General features: G+C 39.0%; 1 protein-coding gene across 2 annotated transcripts; it reads left to right on the forward strand.

Annotated features, from left to right (window-relative positions):
• The first annotated feature begins 1,564 nt into the window (after positions 1-1,564).
• Positions 1,565-8,986, forward strand: LOC113030132 (homeobox protein CDX-1-like). 2 transcript variants are annotated; one of them, XM_026181295.1, is made up of 4 exons: positions 1,565-2,216; positions 6,602-6,712; positions 7,251-7,399; positions 8,304-8,986. In XM_026181295.1, the coding sequence occupies exons 1-4, from the start codon at positions 1,748-1,750 to the stop codon at positions 8,547-8,549; spliced, it is 975 nt and encodes a 324-aa protein (XP_026037080.1). In that variant the 5' UTR covers positions 1,565-1,747; the 3' UTR covers positions 8,550-8,986. The 2 variants fall into 2 exon arrangements, with proteins under 2 accessions (XP_026037080.1, XP_026037081.1); XM_026181296.1 differs by lacking the exon at positions 6,602-6,712 and having other exon boundaries at positions 1,569-2,216.
• Positions 8,987-16,399: the final 7,413 nt, after the last annotated feature.

Below are 16,399 nucleotides of genomic sequence, written 5' to 3' on the forward strand. Positions count from 1 at the left end.
CTGTTTGAGATTAAATGGAGTAAAATATATTTAATCTGCTTTTATATTATTTATATTTATAAAACCATGTTAAATTAAACTAAATTGAAAAAACAAAATGAAAAAAATACTTGATTTTAATATGAAACGGTTTCTTACAAAATTTGACAGATTGGGATTCATTTTATTTTAACTTTATTTGTACTTTGAAGTAAAAAGTAACGTTTTTAAAAAACAGTAAAAAGTTTTTTAATCTTTTCCACATTTCATTTCATATTTTACATGAACTGCAACAGATAATTTCTTAAGTTCAAAGGTATAATATTAATATGAGTAATTCATTAAAATATACGGTAGATGAAAACATCTAAAAACACAAATTTGAGAATAATAAATAAATAAATAAATAAATAAATAAAACAAAGGAAAAATGTGTTTGACCTGTAAATATTAGTTATTTTATTTTTCGTCCAGTTATCCTCTTTTTAAACACAGTTTTATTTTAGTTATTATATTTGAATGATGCTGCACAAATAAACACTATATGAACTTTGACAGAGAAAAAAATTATTAACCTAAAGCGAAAAGCTGCTTCTGTTCATCTGCCTGTGAAATACTCAGATTTGAATCATTTATTAGAAAACATTAAATCTGGAGACTAAAATGAGGGAAATGTGTCTCACTGACAGGCATCAGAGGAACATGATCAATATTAACCTCCTAACAGATCAGCTGATTACTCAAGATAAATAGTTTAACCCTTTAAATACTTTGATGAACACAGATGATGTTTTATTTACACTCTCTTCATACGGATTAAACAAAATAGGAATCCAAAATTGAAATGCTTCGTTCATGATCTTTATACGTTTTGTCCACATGAAGAAAAAGTTTCCCCTTAAATGTAGAATTCATCAAGAAATGGATCATTTTTACAAAAACGTTTAAAGCCTGATGATTTACAAAGTCTTTTGTTTGTTAAACCTTTAATGAGTTTATTTATTTGATATTTAATATGTTTAGATTGTAATTGCATGCATTTTAATTATAAACACTTTGATATCAGATTTTTTTTCTCAGTTCGAGTTCACATTTTAAGATTTCTTCCATTTAAATTTCAGCTTTTTGAAAAAGAAATTCAAGCTCGCTAAATAAACGTGTCTGAAGAAAAGATCATATTGAAAGTGTGATGATTAAAAAATGATGGATGGCTCGGTCTGCCGTCTCTCTGAGGACATATTAGCTGTTTTCTATCATTTTGTCGGATGGTCTCCGTCCCTTTGATGGAGGCCTTTGAAGTCCAGCAGCGGACTGTCATGCAAATGGAGGCCGATAGAGAGGAGCCTGGGACGGGAGGAGGCGGAGGTGAGTGTGGGAAAAACCTGCTGTGGAGTCTCAGTTTTTATCAGGGTTTAATTCAGAAAGAGGTTTTAGTTTTAAAATAACGAGGATGATGTGAGGAGGAAGAGCAGGAGTGGGTGGAAGTGAAGAGAGGAAGAAGAGCGCGAGAGGAAGAGAGGCAGCGTGTAAGGGTGGTGAGGAGAGGTGAGGGAGGGAGATAAGAGCAATAAAAGTGAACATGTGACTGCTGCAGTTTTTAACGGGCAGCTGATGGAGACGGCACAGAGAGAGAGAGAGCGCGCGAGAGCAGGTGGAGGTGTGGACAGGTAGACACGCGCGCACTCAGAGATTGAAGTTTACCTGCAGACCAGGTGAGAGAGGCAGGCTGGATCCGCAGTATGCTGAGGGAGTCCCCTCACCTGGAAAGATGTACGTGAGCTACCTGCAGCTGGACAAGGACCCCGCCATGTACCCGCACCAGAACCCGGTCACGCGCCACCCGGGCCTGAGTCTCAGCCCGCAGAACTTCTCGGTGCCCGCCCCCCCGCAGTACCCGGACTTCGCCTCCTACCACCACCACCACCACGGCATCGGCAACGAGCAACACCCGGCCCAGCAAGCCCCGCCGGCGGCCGGTGGCTGGAGCCCGGCATACCCGCCTCCTCCGCCCGCGCGGGACGACTGGTCCTCGCATCCCTACGCGCCTCCCGCGGCCTCCTCCGTGACCGGTGCGGTGGGCACCACCCTCGGATTCGGGCCCACGGAGTTCCCCGGCCAGCCGCCTGCGCTGATCCCCGCCTCCCTGAACGCCTCCGCGGGGCCACTGTCCCCCGGCTCCCCGCGGAGGAGGACCCCGTACGAGTGGATCCGCACCTCCGCGCCGCCCAGCAACCCCAGTAAGACCCCCACACCTGTTCCCTCTTAATGCCGCTGATGTACCTGCTAACGAACACCCCAACAATAGCCAGGTTTTTACCTTTAACCCGCTCATGGTTTCGCCTTTAACCGCTTACTCGTCACTTTTCAGCTGCTTGTGGTTTATTTTATTCCTGAAGCAAACCGAGCTCCAACAGTCTGTTTGACATTTTAATATGAGGCTGATATGAGACGCAGTGATACTCAAATGTCTGCACATGTGTACTCAGGTTGGAGATAGCGGCCGCCCGGCACGAAACACGCTTATAATCGATTGATCGGCCTGAGATGAAGTTTGGTTAACGACAAACGAGCCCCTCCTTTTGACTCTTTAAAGTTCAGCAGCAATGATCCTGATAATGGTTTCTTTTCCTTATGACGAGATGATTTTCCTTTTATACATATTCTAAATAAGCTGCATGTAGCCACTCGTGCTCACAGTAAAAAATGATTTAAACGTTATTAATCCGCATAATTGACGTTTGTAAGGCTTACATTTCATATTTACTTAAATTCCGTTTTCCCCTTTTACTTATGCAGATTTATTCCTGAATAATTTCCCAGATTGTTTTTTATTTTATTATCTGGATGTAATCGTCGTCACTTTGGAACTTAATTTAATTAATTTAAATTTGAACCTCATCACTGACGCTCTATTTATGTATTTATTTTAAACCGCTGTCATTATTTTAATGATTTGGTTTCCTTCAGACTTTCAGATTAAAAGCTCCATATATCACCATGTCACGCAGCTTCACCTCAGTTCGGCTTAATTTGATTTCCTGCCGCTATTTTATTTTAAATTTCTTGCCCAATATTTCCATTCGTCCCATTCAGACTATTTTTGAAACCTTTTCTTCACGTTTCACTTCTTTGCACCGATTTTGACTGGTACTCGATGTTTATTCGTCGTGGAGGTTTGAACCTGCAGAATGAGTTGGTGCAGCTGTCAGGACATGACGGCTGAAGCGTTCCCACCGGGTCCCGGCCTGTCTCCGGATCAAACGTGTGAAGCCGGTTTGAAGCCTTGTAATGTAAATGCGCCCCGCTGGTCGTGACTCCGGGCAGGCTGAGCTCGGCCTTTGTCCTCCGCTTGTCCCTGGGCGGAGAAAACAAGAGCCGACAAGATAGTTCCCACTTTGAAGTGGGAAGTGTGAATTTGGCTCAGGCTCCGCGGTTTCTGCAGCTCTTACATGTCACAAAACATCTTATCAGCTCTAAAGAAATGATTGTTAAATAACTTCAGCCTTGCTTCATAATGCGTTTTTTAGTGATAATAATTAAAAGCAATAAAATCAGTGAATCAAACTGAACAGCAGGATTGACTGGTGCACGGGAGGAGTTTCCTTTTCTTTTTTTAATCTTACTTCCTAATATAAAATAATACAGGGTCAGTAAGATCTGCCTGAGTGTTTGGGATACGCCCTGTGTTTCACACACCTGCTAAAAACTACCTTCAGCTTTATTTCCCTGAAATGACCTGAAGTTGCATTTGTGATGGACATGAAAAAGGATTTGTTAGAAACCTGCAGAGATGAGAGGTCAGTAAGAGGTTAACCACCGTCCATTTTAAGCAGGGGTGTATCCAGGAATTTTACAGCAGGGTGGCACAGAACGGGGGAGGCGGGGGCCACAGGTGATTAAAATGTTTAATAAAAAATGCATGAATCTGGTGTAGAAAATGTTCTGTAGGGAGCCCGATTCCCTATTTCATATACATGAAAAGTGGCACTGCAACAGACTTTAAACATCATTTATTACTTTATATTGGATAATTGTTTTGCAGCCTTTTAAAAACTCTTTATCGTAAAGGGTCCTGTTAATATAGAGGTTTAGAGACATCACAAAGAAAAGCCTGAACACAGCTCTCTGATTTTGATAGATTCTGGTAAAAAAAATTAATAATTATAGTCTCTATTATCTTTTAACTTAAATATGTGTTTTTCATTTTACATATAAATGAGAAATAAATAAGTAATGTTAGAGGATAAAGCATCTTTCTTTGGGGAGCTAGAGCCGGACTATCAGGTGTTTCTGAACATGAAGCCAACTCAAAGGTAACAGTCGGCCTCTGTCGACCTGCCGCCACCGCAGGAAGTCTGCAGCTGTGCAGGTCGGTAAAGAAAGATTTAGGCGAGTGAGAGTTGCAGCTGTTGGCAAGTAACTTTGGGCTTTTTTCAAAAGCTAAAAAAAGCCCAAAGAACAGTAGTTTGATGCAGATGATGCTGTTTTCAGATGTATTTAAAGCTAAAATCATCAGTGAGACTAACATCTGATTAACCGCCATCCTGCAAGAGTCAACATTTTTGTCAGTAAGAACATCCCAAAACTGGAGGTGCACATGACATACAGGAGAAACCACTAAAAATGACCTCACGCTTCGACTCTGCCAGTGACAGAGAGGGGATAACAAACAGTCAGGTGAATCTTACATTCCTCCACTAGATCTCATTTCATTCTCTGAGTATATGAACTACTTTCCTCAGGTACTGGTTAAGTTAATTTCATCTTCTACTCTATTGTGGATGTGAATACTTAGTTTTGTACTCTTATTATTATAATTTACTGCTTCTGTTTTTATTGGGTGAGACTTGGGGAGCTGTTTTATTCCCGTACTCTTTGTATTTTCATGTTTTACGGCTGCGTGCGGCGCTTAAACGCAAGACTCTTCTGTATGCATGTTGACTTTTATGACAATAAAATAGTGGTTTACATCCACGGAGTCTCGACGGGTGTTTGGAGTGAAATCTGAGCTGTATTCAGCTGTAGTTTTATAGTAAACTGCTACATGGGAAAACACGCATTAGAGCATTTAACGATGAGGTCATCATTTGCAGGAATTTACTGTTAATAATAAGATGTAAGAATACAGTAAAGAGCTGCACATTTACTCCTGGTAATCAGCTGTAACTCTGCAATAGAAGCTGTAAAATAAAATGCAGTACTTTTCTCTTATTGGCTGTAAGTTTAGAGTGAATGTTTAGTGTTTGTGTGGATTGTCCTTCAAAAACAGACCTGGACTCGTTTGCTTTTTCCAACATTTCCATATTGTTTAGAGTCATATCAGTTTCCCTGTTGTAGATACAACGTCTCATAACTGTGAGTTAACATCCACAAGAAGCACACATGGAATCAGAACCAGGTTTCGTTAAAGCAGAAATTAGGAAATGAGCAAAAAGTCCTTATTTTTCTTGTATTTGCTCATCAGTTTTAGCTGTCGGTGCCTCTGAAAGCCCATCTTTGGCTCAGTCTGTGCCGTGAGTAAACCTCTCTGTCTTTTTGATTTACGCTCCTTCATTAGCGTCTCCGCTCTCTCGGCTCTTTATCAGCTGAAGGAGAATCAAACTGTTGGTTTTTACTTTCCAACAAATGAAGCAGAAACTCTAAAGTTCAGACAGATGTTCCCTCTCAAACTAAAATGTTTGAGTTTTAATTCGCCCCGGTGAGCGATTAGAGCACAGACGGGGGTGGCACGCTGCTTATTGAGCTGTTGTGTGTTTAGTGTTAATATTGAATCAGAGCGTGTTAAAGAGCCATGAAGGCCTTTTTAATTAACTTTAACACAACCGTCTTGCTGTTATGTGCACACATACATTCACATAGAAATGGAAAATCGCAAAGAGACAAATTCTAATCTGTCTTTGGCATGACTTTCAGTCTCTGGTTTAATCTTCAGGAGGTTTGGGGGCTTTTGTTTTTCACCCTCCGTCAGGGCCCATTCTCTCAAAATCCATCAATGAAAATGTTTGATTTCTTTTTCTTTCCCCCTCCACCACAGTTCCTAGATATGAATACATCATTTTTCATAACAGACAGCACGACCTTAAGATTTATGTATTTCTTGACAGTTAAAGTAACAAAGTAACAAATGTAGGTAACAGAGTATATTTGTGTTGACTAAAAGGAACCAGGCTTTACTGCCTAAACACGACTGATTACATTTCACTGTGCTTTTCTCACAGCAGGTGTCACGAGGTGTTCGAGGTCGACATACAAAACTCAAACCTTTGATCTTTTTGTCCTGATTCTGAGACACATCAACAACTATTGTGTTGTGTAATCTTTTTACATAAGAGTGAATCATTTCAGGGGTTTTTTCTTTTTCTTTTTTGAAAATAATAACATAAATAATGCATTGCATAATATGAAGTGTTTGCAAATAAATAAGCTAACTGTGTGAGTTATTCATGGGATCCATTGACTTATTGGTTAAAAGCACTCTTTAAGCTCTTGGGTGTTTTGGGAGTCCACTTGCATTGTGGGTAATGTAGGCACCTGAGTTAAGGTGGGGGAACAGTGTAGTATACAACCAATTTTCAAAGTTTAATATTTAACTGAATGTTTGAACAGCTCGTTTCATTTTCAGCATTCACAGTAACACACGAACTCCGGGACCATAAAGGAATAAAAGCAGATAGGGCTCTGTTTTATGCAAATGCAGCCGAGGCGGGGAGTCAATTTGAATGCAGGAGTCATGGTAAGAACACGCAGCTCCATCAGGGTTACAGCAGTTTGTCTCACAGGTTTATAGCACATAATATAAAATGCTTCCACTACATACGCTTCATTCACACTTTTACACACTAATAGATGGTGTGATTTTTGTGTAGCTGAAGCAGATGATTAAACATGGAGGTGTGAGATGTCCTGTGTGCACTGAAGCCATATAAATTATGACTTCAGTGCACACTGCTTATGTAGAGGAATAGCCTCTAACAGAGTAATATGCTTTTATGGGACTTGGAGTAGTTGTAATGTGATTACTTGACAAGTAAATATATGTTGTAGCTTGGCTAATTGTAGCTAAATTATTCATCTTTCTGCTAAAACTGCTTCAGAAATTCAGCTGACATTGCACAAATCCAGCATGAGCTGAGTGATGCAGCGAGAAAAGTTAAACTGACGTGAGCCCCCTTTAACTTTGCAGTGATTACCTGCAGGGGGCGCATCCTGCAGAAGAGACTTAAGCTTTTCATATAAAAAGTTTTAAAAAATGTTTTGTTTCTGTTTTACAGATGGAAAGACACGAACTAAAGACAAATACCGAGTGGTTTACACCGACCACCAGCGGCTCGAGCTCGAGAAGGAGTTTCACTACAGCAAATACATCACCATCAGAAGGAAGGCGGAGCTTGCCACGGCACTCAGTCTGTCAGAGAGACAGGTACACAAAAGCTAAATGTTTTGTCCTGTTACTGAGAAAGACCACTGAAATATTTGATTGTCCTTTTAAACTAACACGATGATTTTTTGCACTGACATTATGTCAAAATATAGATTTTGTCAAGTATGAAGAAAACAATTGAGATTCTCCTTTGTTTTAACTGCACAACTTAAAGGTGAAGTCAATAAACCCTCGCATTTATCTCGGCACTGGGAGGATACTGGGTAGGAGGGGATTTATTAATGCACTTCTTCATTTCTTGACACTAAGGCAAACACAAGTAAGGTGTCACATCTGGATCTTTAGCCTGTAAATAATGCTTATTGTTCAGAACTGATATACACAAAACCGACTGTATCATCTGCATACATTCGGTGATTAATTAGTCAGACTGGATCCAATTTAAAAAGGAAAAAAACTGCAGTTTTCAAAAGCAGTATGGATGTAGAGACACTCAGAGAGGCTTCTGACCATTGGGCAGGTTTTTTTGGGTGGGGGGTGTTTTGTTTTTTTTAATTCTGGCATCTCCTGTAGCTTAGACGTTAGACGAGTTCCTTTAACCCTGGAGAACCCATGGGGTCAAATTTGACCCCATGGGTTCTCCAGGGTTAAGCAAAAAGAACGAAGCCTTTAACACTGTTAAAGTCCTCAATTGCGATGCTCGTAGAGTGTCTGCAATCAGAGAACAAAGACTGAAGAACTGTTTGTTTTTTCCCAAACGTAATCTTAGGTTTCAGAGCTCAGACTGCTGTCACTAATTATAAGTTAGATCTCAAATTAGTTCAAATTCTTACTGATCGTGCAGAAACAATAATATGTTACTGAAAAAAACGTGCAGTAGTTGGAAGTGTTTGAATAATTCATGTTAATCTGTAAACAATGTCCGACCTTTTTTCTATCCCAGGTAAAGATTTGGTTTCAGAACCGGCGAGCAAAGGAGCGCAAGATCAACAAGAAGAAACTCCAACAGCCGGCTTCCTCAACCACTACGCCAACCCCTCCCACCGGCAGTAACGGCAGCGGCGGAGGAGGTGGAGGCAATGGCCTCCATGCAAACGGGAGCAGCAACGTCGCGATGGTGACAAGTAGCAGTGGGAGCAACGGGCTGGTGTCTCCTTCTCTAGCTCTGAACATCAAAGAGGAGTACTGAGGACGATGTTTTATTGGACACTGACTTCGGGATGTGGACTAAAAATCCTGAACTACAGACTGAGACATTCATCCTGCACATTGCTGTTTGCCTTCTTAAAGCTAAAGTTCACTGAAAATCAGAGAAATCTCAATGAGACATTTTGCTAACAACTTCCAGTCCATCAAATAATTCCCTGTTGTGATTGGATCTGAACAAAAAGGAATCTCTGCAGGTGATTTCCATCTGTCGAAGGATTGGTCAGTCATTAAAGGACAACCATTCGATGTCCAAGACTAACTTTGTGGTGGGTGGAGCTCTGTATTTGGGGAAAAACACATTTTTCACCTGTGACAGATGCTGTTGAGCTCATCACTGCAAATTGATATTTATAAAACAAGTTTTTTCAAACTCTTTAAACAAAAGCCCGAGTAAAATAACAGAGGTACTAAATATAATGCTGACTTTGTGTGCATTGTCTTCTCACACAGAATAGTCTCTCTCCTTTTTCTTTCTTTCTTTTTGTGAAATATTCGTGAGTATAGTGTTTTAAATATTTCATTTAGCTCTATGAAGAGCTGCAGCAGGAAGATACAGGATACAAACTGTACCGTCAGTGTGGAAAACAGTCGTTTTTTAACACTAAATATACTTTAAAGAGGGTATTTTCAAATTATATTAAGTTTGTAGAAGTTTGTTTTCAATTTAATATTGTTTCAATGTTGTTAGAGTGAAATCTTCTTATTTGATCCAAACACTAAACTATAAATGTTATGAGTGTAGCATGAACTAACAAGGTGTGGAAACAGCTGGTGTTCCTCACAGCGACAGCCCCGATGTTACTGATCATAAAACTGTCTCGGATTTCGTGCTAATTTAAATATGACAACTTTTTTGTGTGAGCTTAAAACCCTCGAGCCAGAGCTGCTGCTGAACTCGGCTTGTGAATTCAAAAACTATCTTTTTTCAAAAACTATGTTTTTGAATGCATGAATATGGCACCATGATTGCTTAAAAGGAAGTGCTCCTTTAGTTTGAGTCCATTTTTAGTGTCACCCAGTTTAATGCTGCATTTAATTGAAGCTGGAAATTGGGAATTTTCAAACACAGTGGACAAAGTCCAGATATTGAGCTCAGGGAAGTTCACGACTCACAACATGTAGAACTCAACGTGGACAACTGTAGAAAACTATTAGCTTAAGTGTTTGCATGTCTTTCTGCAGCTTTCTTCATGGTGATTTTTAGGGACCATCTACTTTCAGCCTGTTCAATTAATTTAAAGCTGGAAATTAAGTAGTTATAGAAAAGTTTTTACAAGCTGCTTGAGTAGAATCAAATGTGTTTACTTTGGACTCCAAATTCTGAGACACTTGTAGTCTTGCAGAGTTTCATATTCAGTCAGTTATACCAAGAAGTAACCATTTATTTAAATTTGCCATCCATCAATATTTCAGGAGATTTAGATGTGACACACAGGATGAAATTCTGATTTTGAGAGCAGATTCTGGATTTTTGGATGTTTCTTTTTAACATGTTAGTGGAATAACTCATCCTGAGACATTTCTATGTCCACGTGCTTCTTAAAAAAATCAAATATTTTTTTATATTTTGAACTGATTTTTCAACCAGGAAAGTTTTGTCTTTATTTAAGACTTGAGCTTTGTACATGAGAAGGTTAAATGAGACTTCCGTAGGCATTGGTGCCCACTTCAACAGAAACCTTTGTTTCATGGGGTTTGGTTCTTAGCCTCACATCAGCTCAGATGTCATCAAACTGACCCTGATTCACTCTTTTTGCATCATGTGATCAGCTCATGTTTTACTACTCAAAACAAATCTAGCATTCATAAGTCTCTTCAGGGTCTTTGCACTGTTGTTTCACTGAAGCCTTGGATTCCTTACTCTTTACTAAATTAAGTGTGTTTTTCTTTTTAAGATATAAGAAAGTCACTGAAGTGACGCCACCCAATGTTCTAAATAGATCCTGTAATTTGTTTGTTTTTTGGTTGGGTGTGTTTTGTCTCGTTAAAGTGGATTATGTTCATTTCCAGCTCCATGTTTTATTCTCGAGCTCTGTTAGAGCTTTTCTTCATTAAGGGCTCATAACAATGATTCCCGATTGGCCTTGGTGCAGTGCCCTCCAACTTTAAAGCACACTTTCTTCTGATTGGTAGCCTGCTGACGGTGTCCATGTTTAACATGAACATCTACCACTGCAGATGAAATGGGTCCACTTTAAACTTGTACCCCAAAGTCTCTGGAAGCAAACAGAAGCATGAACTGATTGCTTTTCTTGTTGTTTTACTGGCTGGTGGCCCAAAGGGTTAAAGCAACATGTTTGTAATGTGAAACGGGTCCAGCAGATCACCTGTTAGCATATTAAAGGCCCAGTGTCTTCAGTTCACTCAGGATCTTCTTCAGGTGACAGAGATTTAGTCAGCCAGGTTACAGTAATGCTGATTGTAATGGATAAAGCTGTGAAAGTAGCAATCCTGGTTTCTGTGTATGGTAGTTAAACCTGATTTTCCTGGTCACTGCAGCACCTGGAGCTGGTTTCCAGCACTGAGTGGGGTTTTTTTTTTCTCTTTTTTAATGAAATTGTTCACTTTAGAATGATACGTGACAAAAACAAAAACTTTTAAGTCCTCACATTTCAGAAGTTGCAAGGATTTTACTTGACTTTAGACTATTAAACTGAGACACTGTGAGAAAAAGCTGTTTTTCGGTCGACTTCAACAGACAAAATACTAACATGATATCAGAACAGGAAGCTACATCCCTCCAGAATAAGGCCCAGATGGGACTACTTTCACTAATCTGGTTACTTTAGTGCTTGTAAACCTATTTAGTGGCACATGGATGAGTGAAGCAGTGGTATGAGTGAGTAAAATCAGTCAAATCTTTTTTGTTGTTCTGCTCTACATACAGTGAATGTCTTGTAAATGTTTATGATCTCACCTGTCAGACTTTATCACATGTATATTTTCAAATGTAATTTTTATTAAAAAGGAAAAGCTTTATCATAAGAGGTTGATGATCTCTTTTTTTCATTCACATAATTAGAAAAGCAGCATAATGTTAAAGAAATGTATTTTCCAGACTAAACAGAACGCCCGAGTGTTACAGTGGAGTTTGTCCTCGAGGCAGTGCTTCTTGGCAGAACTGCTGTCGTTTTTTTCCTGGATGTTGACTGGGAGGAAGGGCTGCTTTAAAGCTGAAGTCAAAGAGCAAAAGTCTTGTGCAGTCAACACCACTGATAAATAACTGGGTGTAACATGATGGGCTGCAGCTGATCACAAGAAAGTAATTTCACTTCTTTTAAACCTCACTGGTACACATCCACGCTACAGCAGTGTTTCGCCTGTGGTTTTAGTTTGTTGTTAGGTTGCTGTGATGTGGTCATAAGACATCAATATTATGAAAATAAAATCATGTAATGCTCTTCATAGGTGTTAGAAGTTTTGAAATGCACACGTGGGTCTTCTTAGCTCATTCGTAGGTTGTTACTATGCAATGCGATGATTATGTAATATCTGATATGAATAACAACCTTCAGGGGCTGAAGATCTACCTGTGTGCTAAGTTTGGTTGCTTAACTCCTGAATGTGTAGAAGTGTTTGAAGGCAACAATCAAACAAACATGTATTACAGTAAGGCTGTACCGAAAAAGACTGCAGGGTGCTTCTAGATTTATTCGGGTCTTTCAGTTCAGTTAATCAATATTAAATATTTACAACGGGACACCCTCTCTCGATGGCACCTGCAACTACAACAGATGTGAATATGAAAAATACCACAAGAAAAATATTATTTTTATAATATTTTTATAAAATAATATTTTTCACCTGCATAGAGCCTCTTTCTGACCTAAATCCCACCCAATCTAAGTGTGCGTATTAAATAAAGCAGGCCCAATGACGGAGCCCTGAGGAATTCCACATGTTGTGAAATCTAGCTTTTAAGTATTTTAGGTTCCTTGACTCTAAGGAAAGTTTGTGTAATTGTATTGTCCAGTACCAAGATTCAAACTAGAGAACAAAATCAAATTACAGGCTCCCCCTATAAAACAGAAACTGGGAGGTCTTGAGTATGTTAAAAGAACCTCCAACATGTTTGATTTCCTTCAGTTTAAAAGGATTTAAATTGCAGGTTGAGCACCAACAAAAATAAAGGAAGCTGACTCGGATAAGCAGCATTTAAAACAATTTATCACAACATTAAATAATAATTAGAGCTGATGAGTAAACATCGTCCTTGCAGACTTTGGATGAATGTTGGTGAGGCGACATTATTGAAAATCTTCCATGTGTTGATGTTCACAACCAACCTGGACACCGGGGCTTCGTTCTTCCACAATGTACAGCTTTAGTTTTGGTATCCAGCTTTTGCATTCTTATTACTGTGGAAAGGAAAACTGGATGAGGTATACTTTTCGGTTCAGAAGGACGTCCACACAATGGTCAGAGTGCACCCACTCCATCCAAATCCCTTTGTGCTTTAGGTTATCATTGTAGTTTAATAACCATCTTTCAGGGTCAAGTGGTAAACTCGGGTCTCAAAGCCAACATAGTTGCGTGCACACACACACACACGTATTTGCTAACTGATCCAGCAGTTGAGGTGTGGTGTCCAAAGGGCAGAGAGGAACACTAGGCAAACAGAGCACAGTATCCTGCTATCTGCTGTGTGTGTGTTTGTGCGTCCATACTTGGACCTTTGTCCTTCTCAGATCATTTTGCCTTCAACAACGTTCCTATCTTAGCTCTGATAGAGACTATCAGCAGTGTGTGTGTGTGTGTGTGTGTGTGTGTGTGTGGTGATAATGGTGACAGGTAAAGAGCTATCTTGAACTTGAGGCCACGAGTAGATGATGTTTTACACAGAATTTCATAAGTTCAGTATCCTGGGAGATTTACTAGAGCAATACTGATTGTAAGACTGTAACAAATCTGTTAGATGTCATATGTTGAACAATATAAATATGTAAAATGAAGAATGTATTAAAATAATATAGATACATGTTGTAACATCATGATACATTGATATAGAAGATTTAATATCCAAAGAGTTACGTTGTGACATGATGATGCTCACCCAAACCTTGTCCTCTTATACCAGCGTCGTTGTTTTCTGCTGTGGTTCCCTGTTTTCTAGACTTTAAGCATTTTATGGTGGCTTCTTTCAACAGCTTGATCAACAATCAGCAGCATAATAAATGCAGAATATGCACTAACTAAATGAACACAGCAACAAATACTAATTGTCAGCAAATGTGAGGTGAAGTCAGTCATGAGGTCACTATTCAGGGCTAAGTTGAACCTTCAAATGTGCAAATACATATATAGTAGTAGGAATTGTACAAAATATTTGTATATGCCAAACAGACGCTGGCACTGACAATGTCGCAAAGCTTCATTACGATTGTCTAGGAGGAGATAGGGAGCATACAAACATACATAATAACTTCTTCCCATAAAGATGTTATGAATGGAGCGACCAAAGCTGCTTTTTGTAGTGGGCTTTAAATATGTTTATTTCTGCTGTGAGGTTTGTGCGACTGTCACACTCACCAAACAAAGTGATGTTAAGTGTTCACTTCCACAGTTAATCAAGATTATTAAGTCACTGAGAGGAATTCTAAGTGGTCTAGCTGGCATCTTTGCTTGAAAAATCAACTTGAATTGCAACGTAAAGCATAAATCACAACAATGTCAACAGGAATATTAATTATGATAATCATTTTGTATTTTTCCATTGGTGTAAGAAGGTATTATAATGAGTGTAACATCAACTTTTGTTTTGTGCTAATGTGCAAAAATACAGAGGCAAACAGTTTTTTTTAATCAATGTTAAAATGATTAATAACAGCAGATTTAAGGAAATGCAGATTTTGCCATCTTGCACTGAACAAAAACACTGGATAACTTTAGTCAGCCTGACGGCATATTTTATCTTTTCTCCAATCAGCATCTCAAAATTGTTATTATGACTCTAAAAAGAATTGAAAGTCTAAGTAATGGCATGCAAAGCAATAAAGGCCAGTCATTCTGCAATGTAATAAAAATATACCTTATTACAGAGTAGTGAGCATGCCAACAGCAGTTCTTCTGAAGAAGACAGTTAAGTTTATCAGGGAAGAAATCAACAGCAAGTTCACTTATAATTCAGGAGAGATAACAGACAGTCCCAGCTCCACTTAGTTCACTCATGATAAACTGCAGTACGAAAAAATGATACGAAATGCTGCAGCCAGACTCCTAGTGCACTCTAGCAAACAATCTCATATTCAAGACATACATTGTATTATATAAAAAAAGAACAGCCCAAGTTTTATCAATCTCCTTAAAAAGTACAGTCGTTGTTGGCCCTTTTTCACTGTAGCAGTAAAATGTGGCTCAAAGCACAGAGCCTTATTGAGAACTACCCACAAATACTTAGAACTATCCACCAGTTCAATGTTTGCACCATTTACTACTGATAGTGCACGATGGGGGGGGGGGGGGATCCAGGATGGGGTCCTTAGTTTTCAGGGTGTTAATCTTTAAAAATGACTGATCACACCAGTGAAATGCCTGTTAGCCTGTGTACTGCGACACTCATTAGTGTACAAAATATATAATATGGGAGAGAGACAACATCCCTGTGGTGAACCAGTAGAAGAATTCAGCTGAAAACAGCCGTTGACTCTCACACACTGAGATCTGAGAAGATTAAAATCAAGTTTAAATGGGTTAAGAAGCTTATCAGCTAAAGATGTGGCTGGATAGTATTATGATACAGGGAATTTAATAACGTGATCTTGAATGCCACTACAAGGCCTGTATGCAAATTGCAGTGGATCAATAAGCTTTTCTGCCCGCTGCAGAATGATGATCTCTTCAAAGGACTTTAGTAGAGATTTTAAACAACACGCCTAAAATCATTCAGTCATAGTTAATTAATGAAATGTCAATTCTGATTTTACTGTCTAGCTGCCAAATCTATGTAAAATTACCCTAAATTACCTTCAAATAAGTGTTTTATTACCAGATTTTTAGAACTCGGGGTCTATCCTGTTGTTAGTGTTATGTTAGTCCATGCATCAATAGTGGGAGACCAACAGTAACACAGGTAGTCGAAAATAAAACATTTCCTTAAAATTTAGCAGACTTATATCCTGGTCATTTGCAAAGAGAAATAGACCAAAGACAACAATAGATAATCATCTGATTATCTGATTTGTCATTGCACAACAGAGGGCAGTCACTTTACTTTGTTATAATGGATATAAATAAGATGTCACAATAACATAAATAAAAAGAACCCGAGTTAATGTCTTACTGTTTTACAGTATTGGAATGAGAGTACATAGGACTGTGCCCACACATGACATGATTCACTGTGACACAGCCAACAAAAACATACAATGTCAATAATAAGTCGATGTAAGTGTGGACACCCACTACACTTTAGGTTTTACTCTTTTAACAGGCAGCTTTCACCTTCGGATGACAAAGGTAGCGGTAAATGTTAAATCACACAAAGCTATGTTGTTTCTGCCATGACAGGAATCTGACATAATAAAGACTTTTCAGAACTACAGTATCTTGTAACCACAGCCACAGAGGGTGTAGAAACGATGGATGTAGCCACCCTGATTATGTACACTCATTTGCAGCATCCAACTCTGAAGCCTCAACTAGAGCAACTGACACCATGGTGGGTTTTCAGAGCCAGAGGTGACCACATCTGGATGACAGAGTGGAGTGTTATTATCAGCTGATGCTGGCCGGCTTGGTTATCAAGCTGCATCCATAGACTGTATGCTAGCATCACACAGATCCATGCTAATTAGTGTTCAGTAACATCTAAATTAAAATCCTAAAATTTCA

Source organism: Astatotilapia calliptera, chromosome 10 (genome assembly GCF_900246225.1).
Source record: "Astatotilapia calliptera chromosome 10, fAstCal1.2, whole genome shotgun sequence".
Taxonomy (NCBI): Eukaryota; Metazoa; Chordata; class Actinopteri; order Cichliformes; family Cichlidae; genus Astatotilapia; species Astatotilapia calliptera.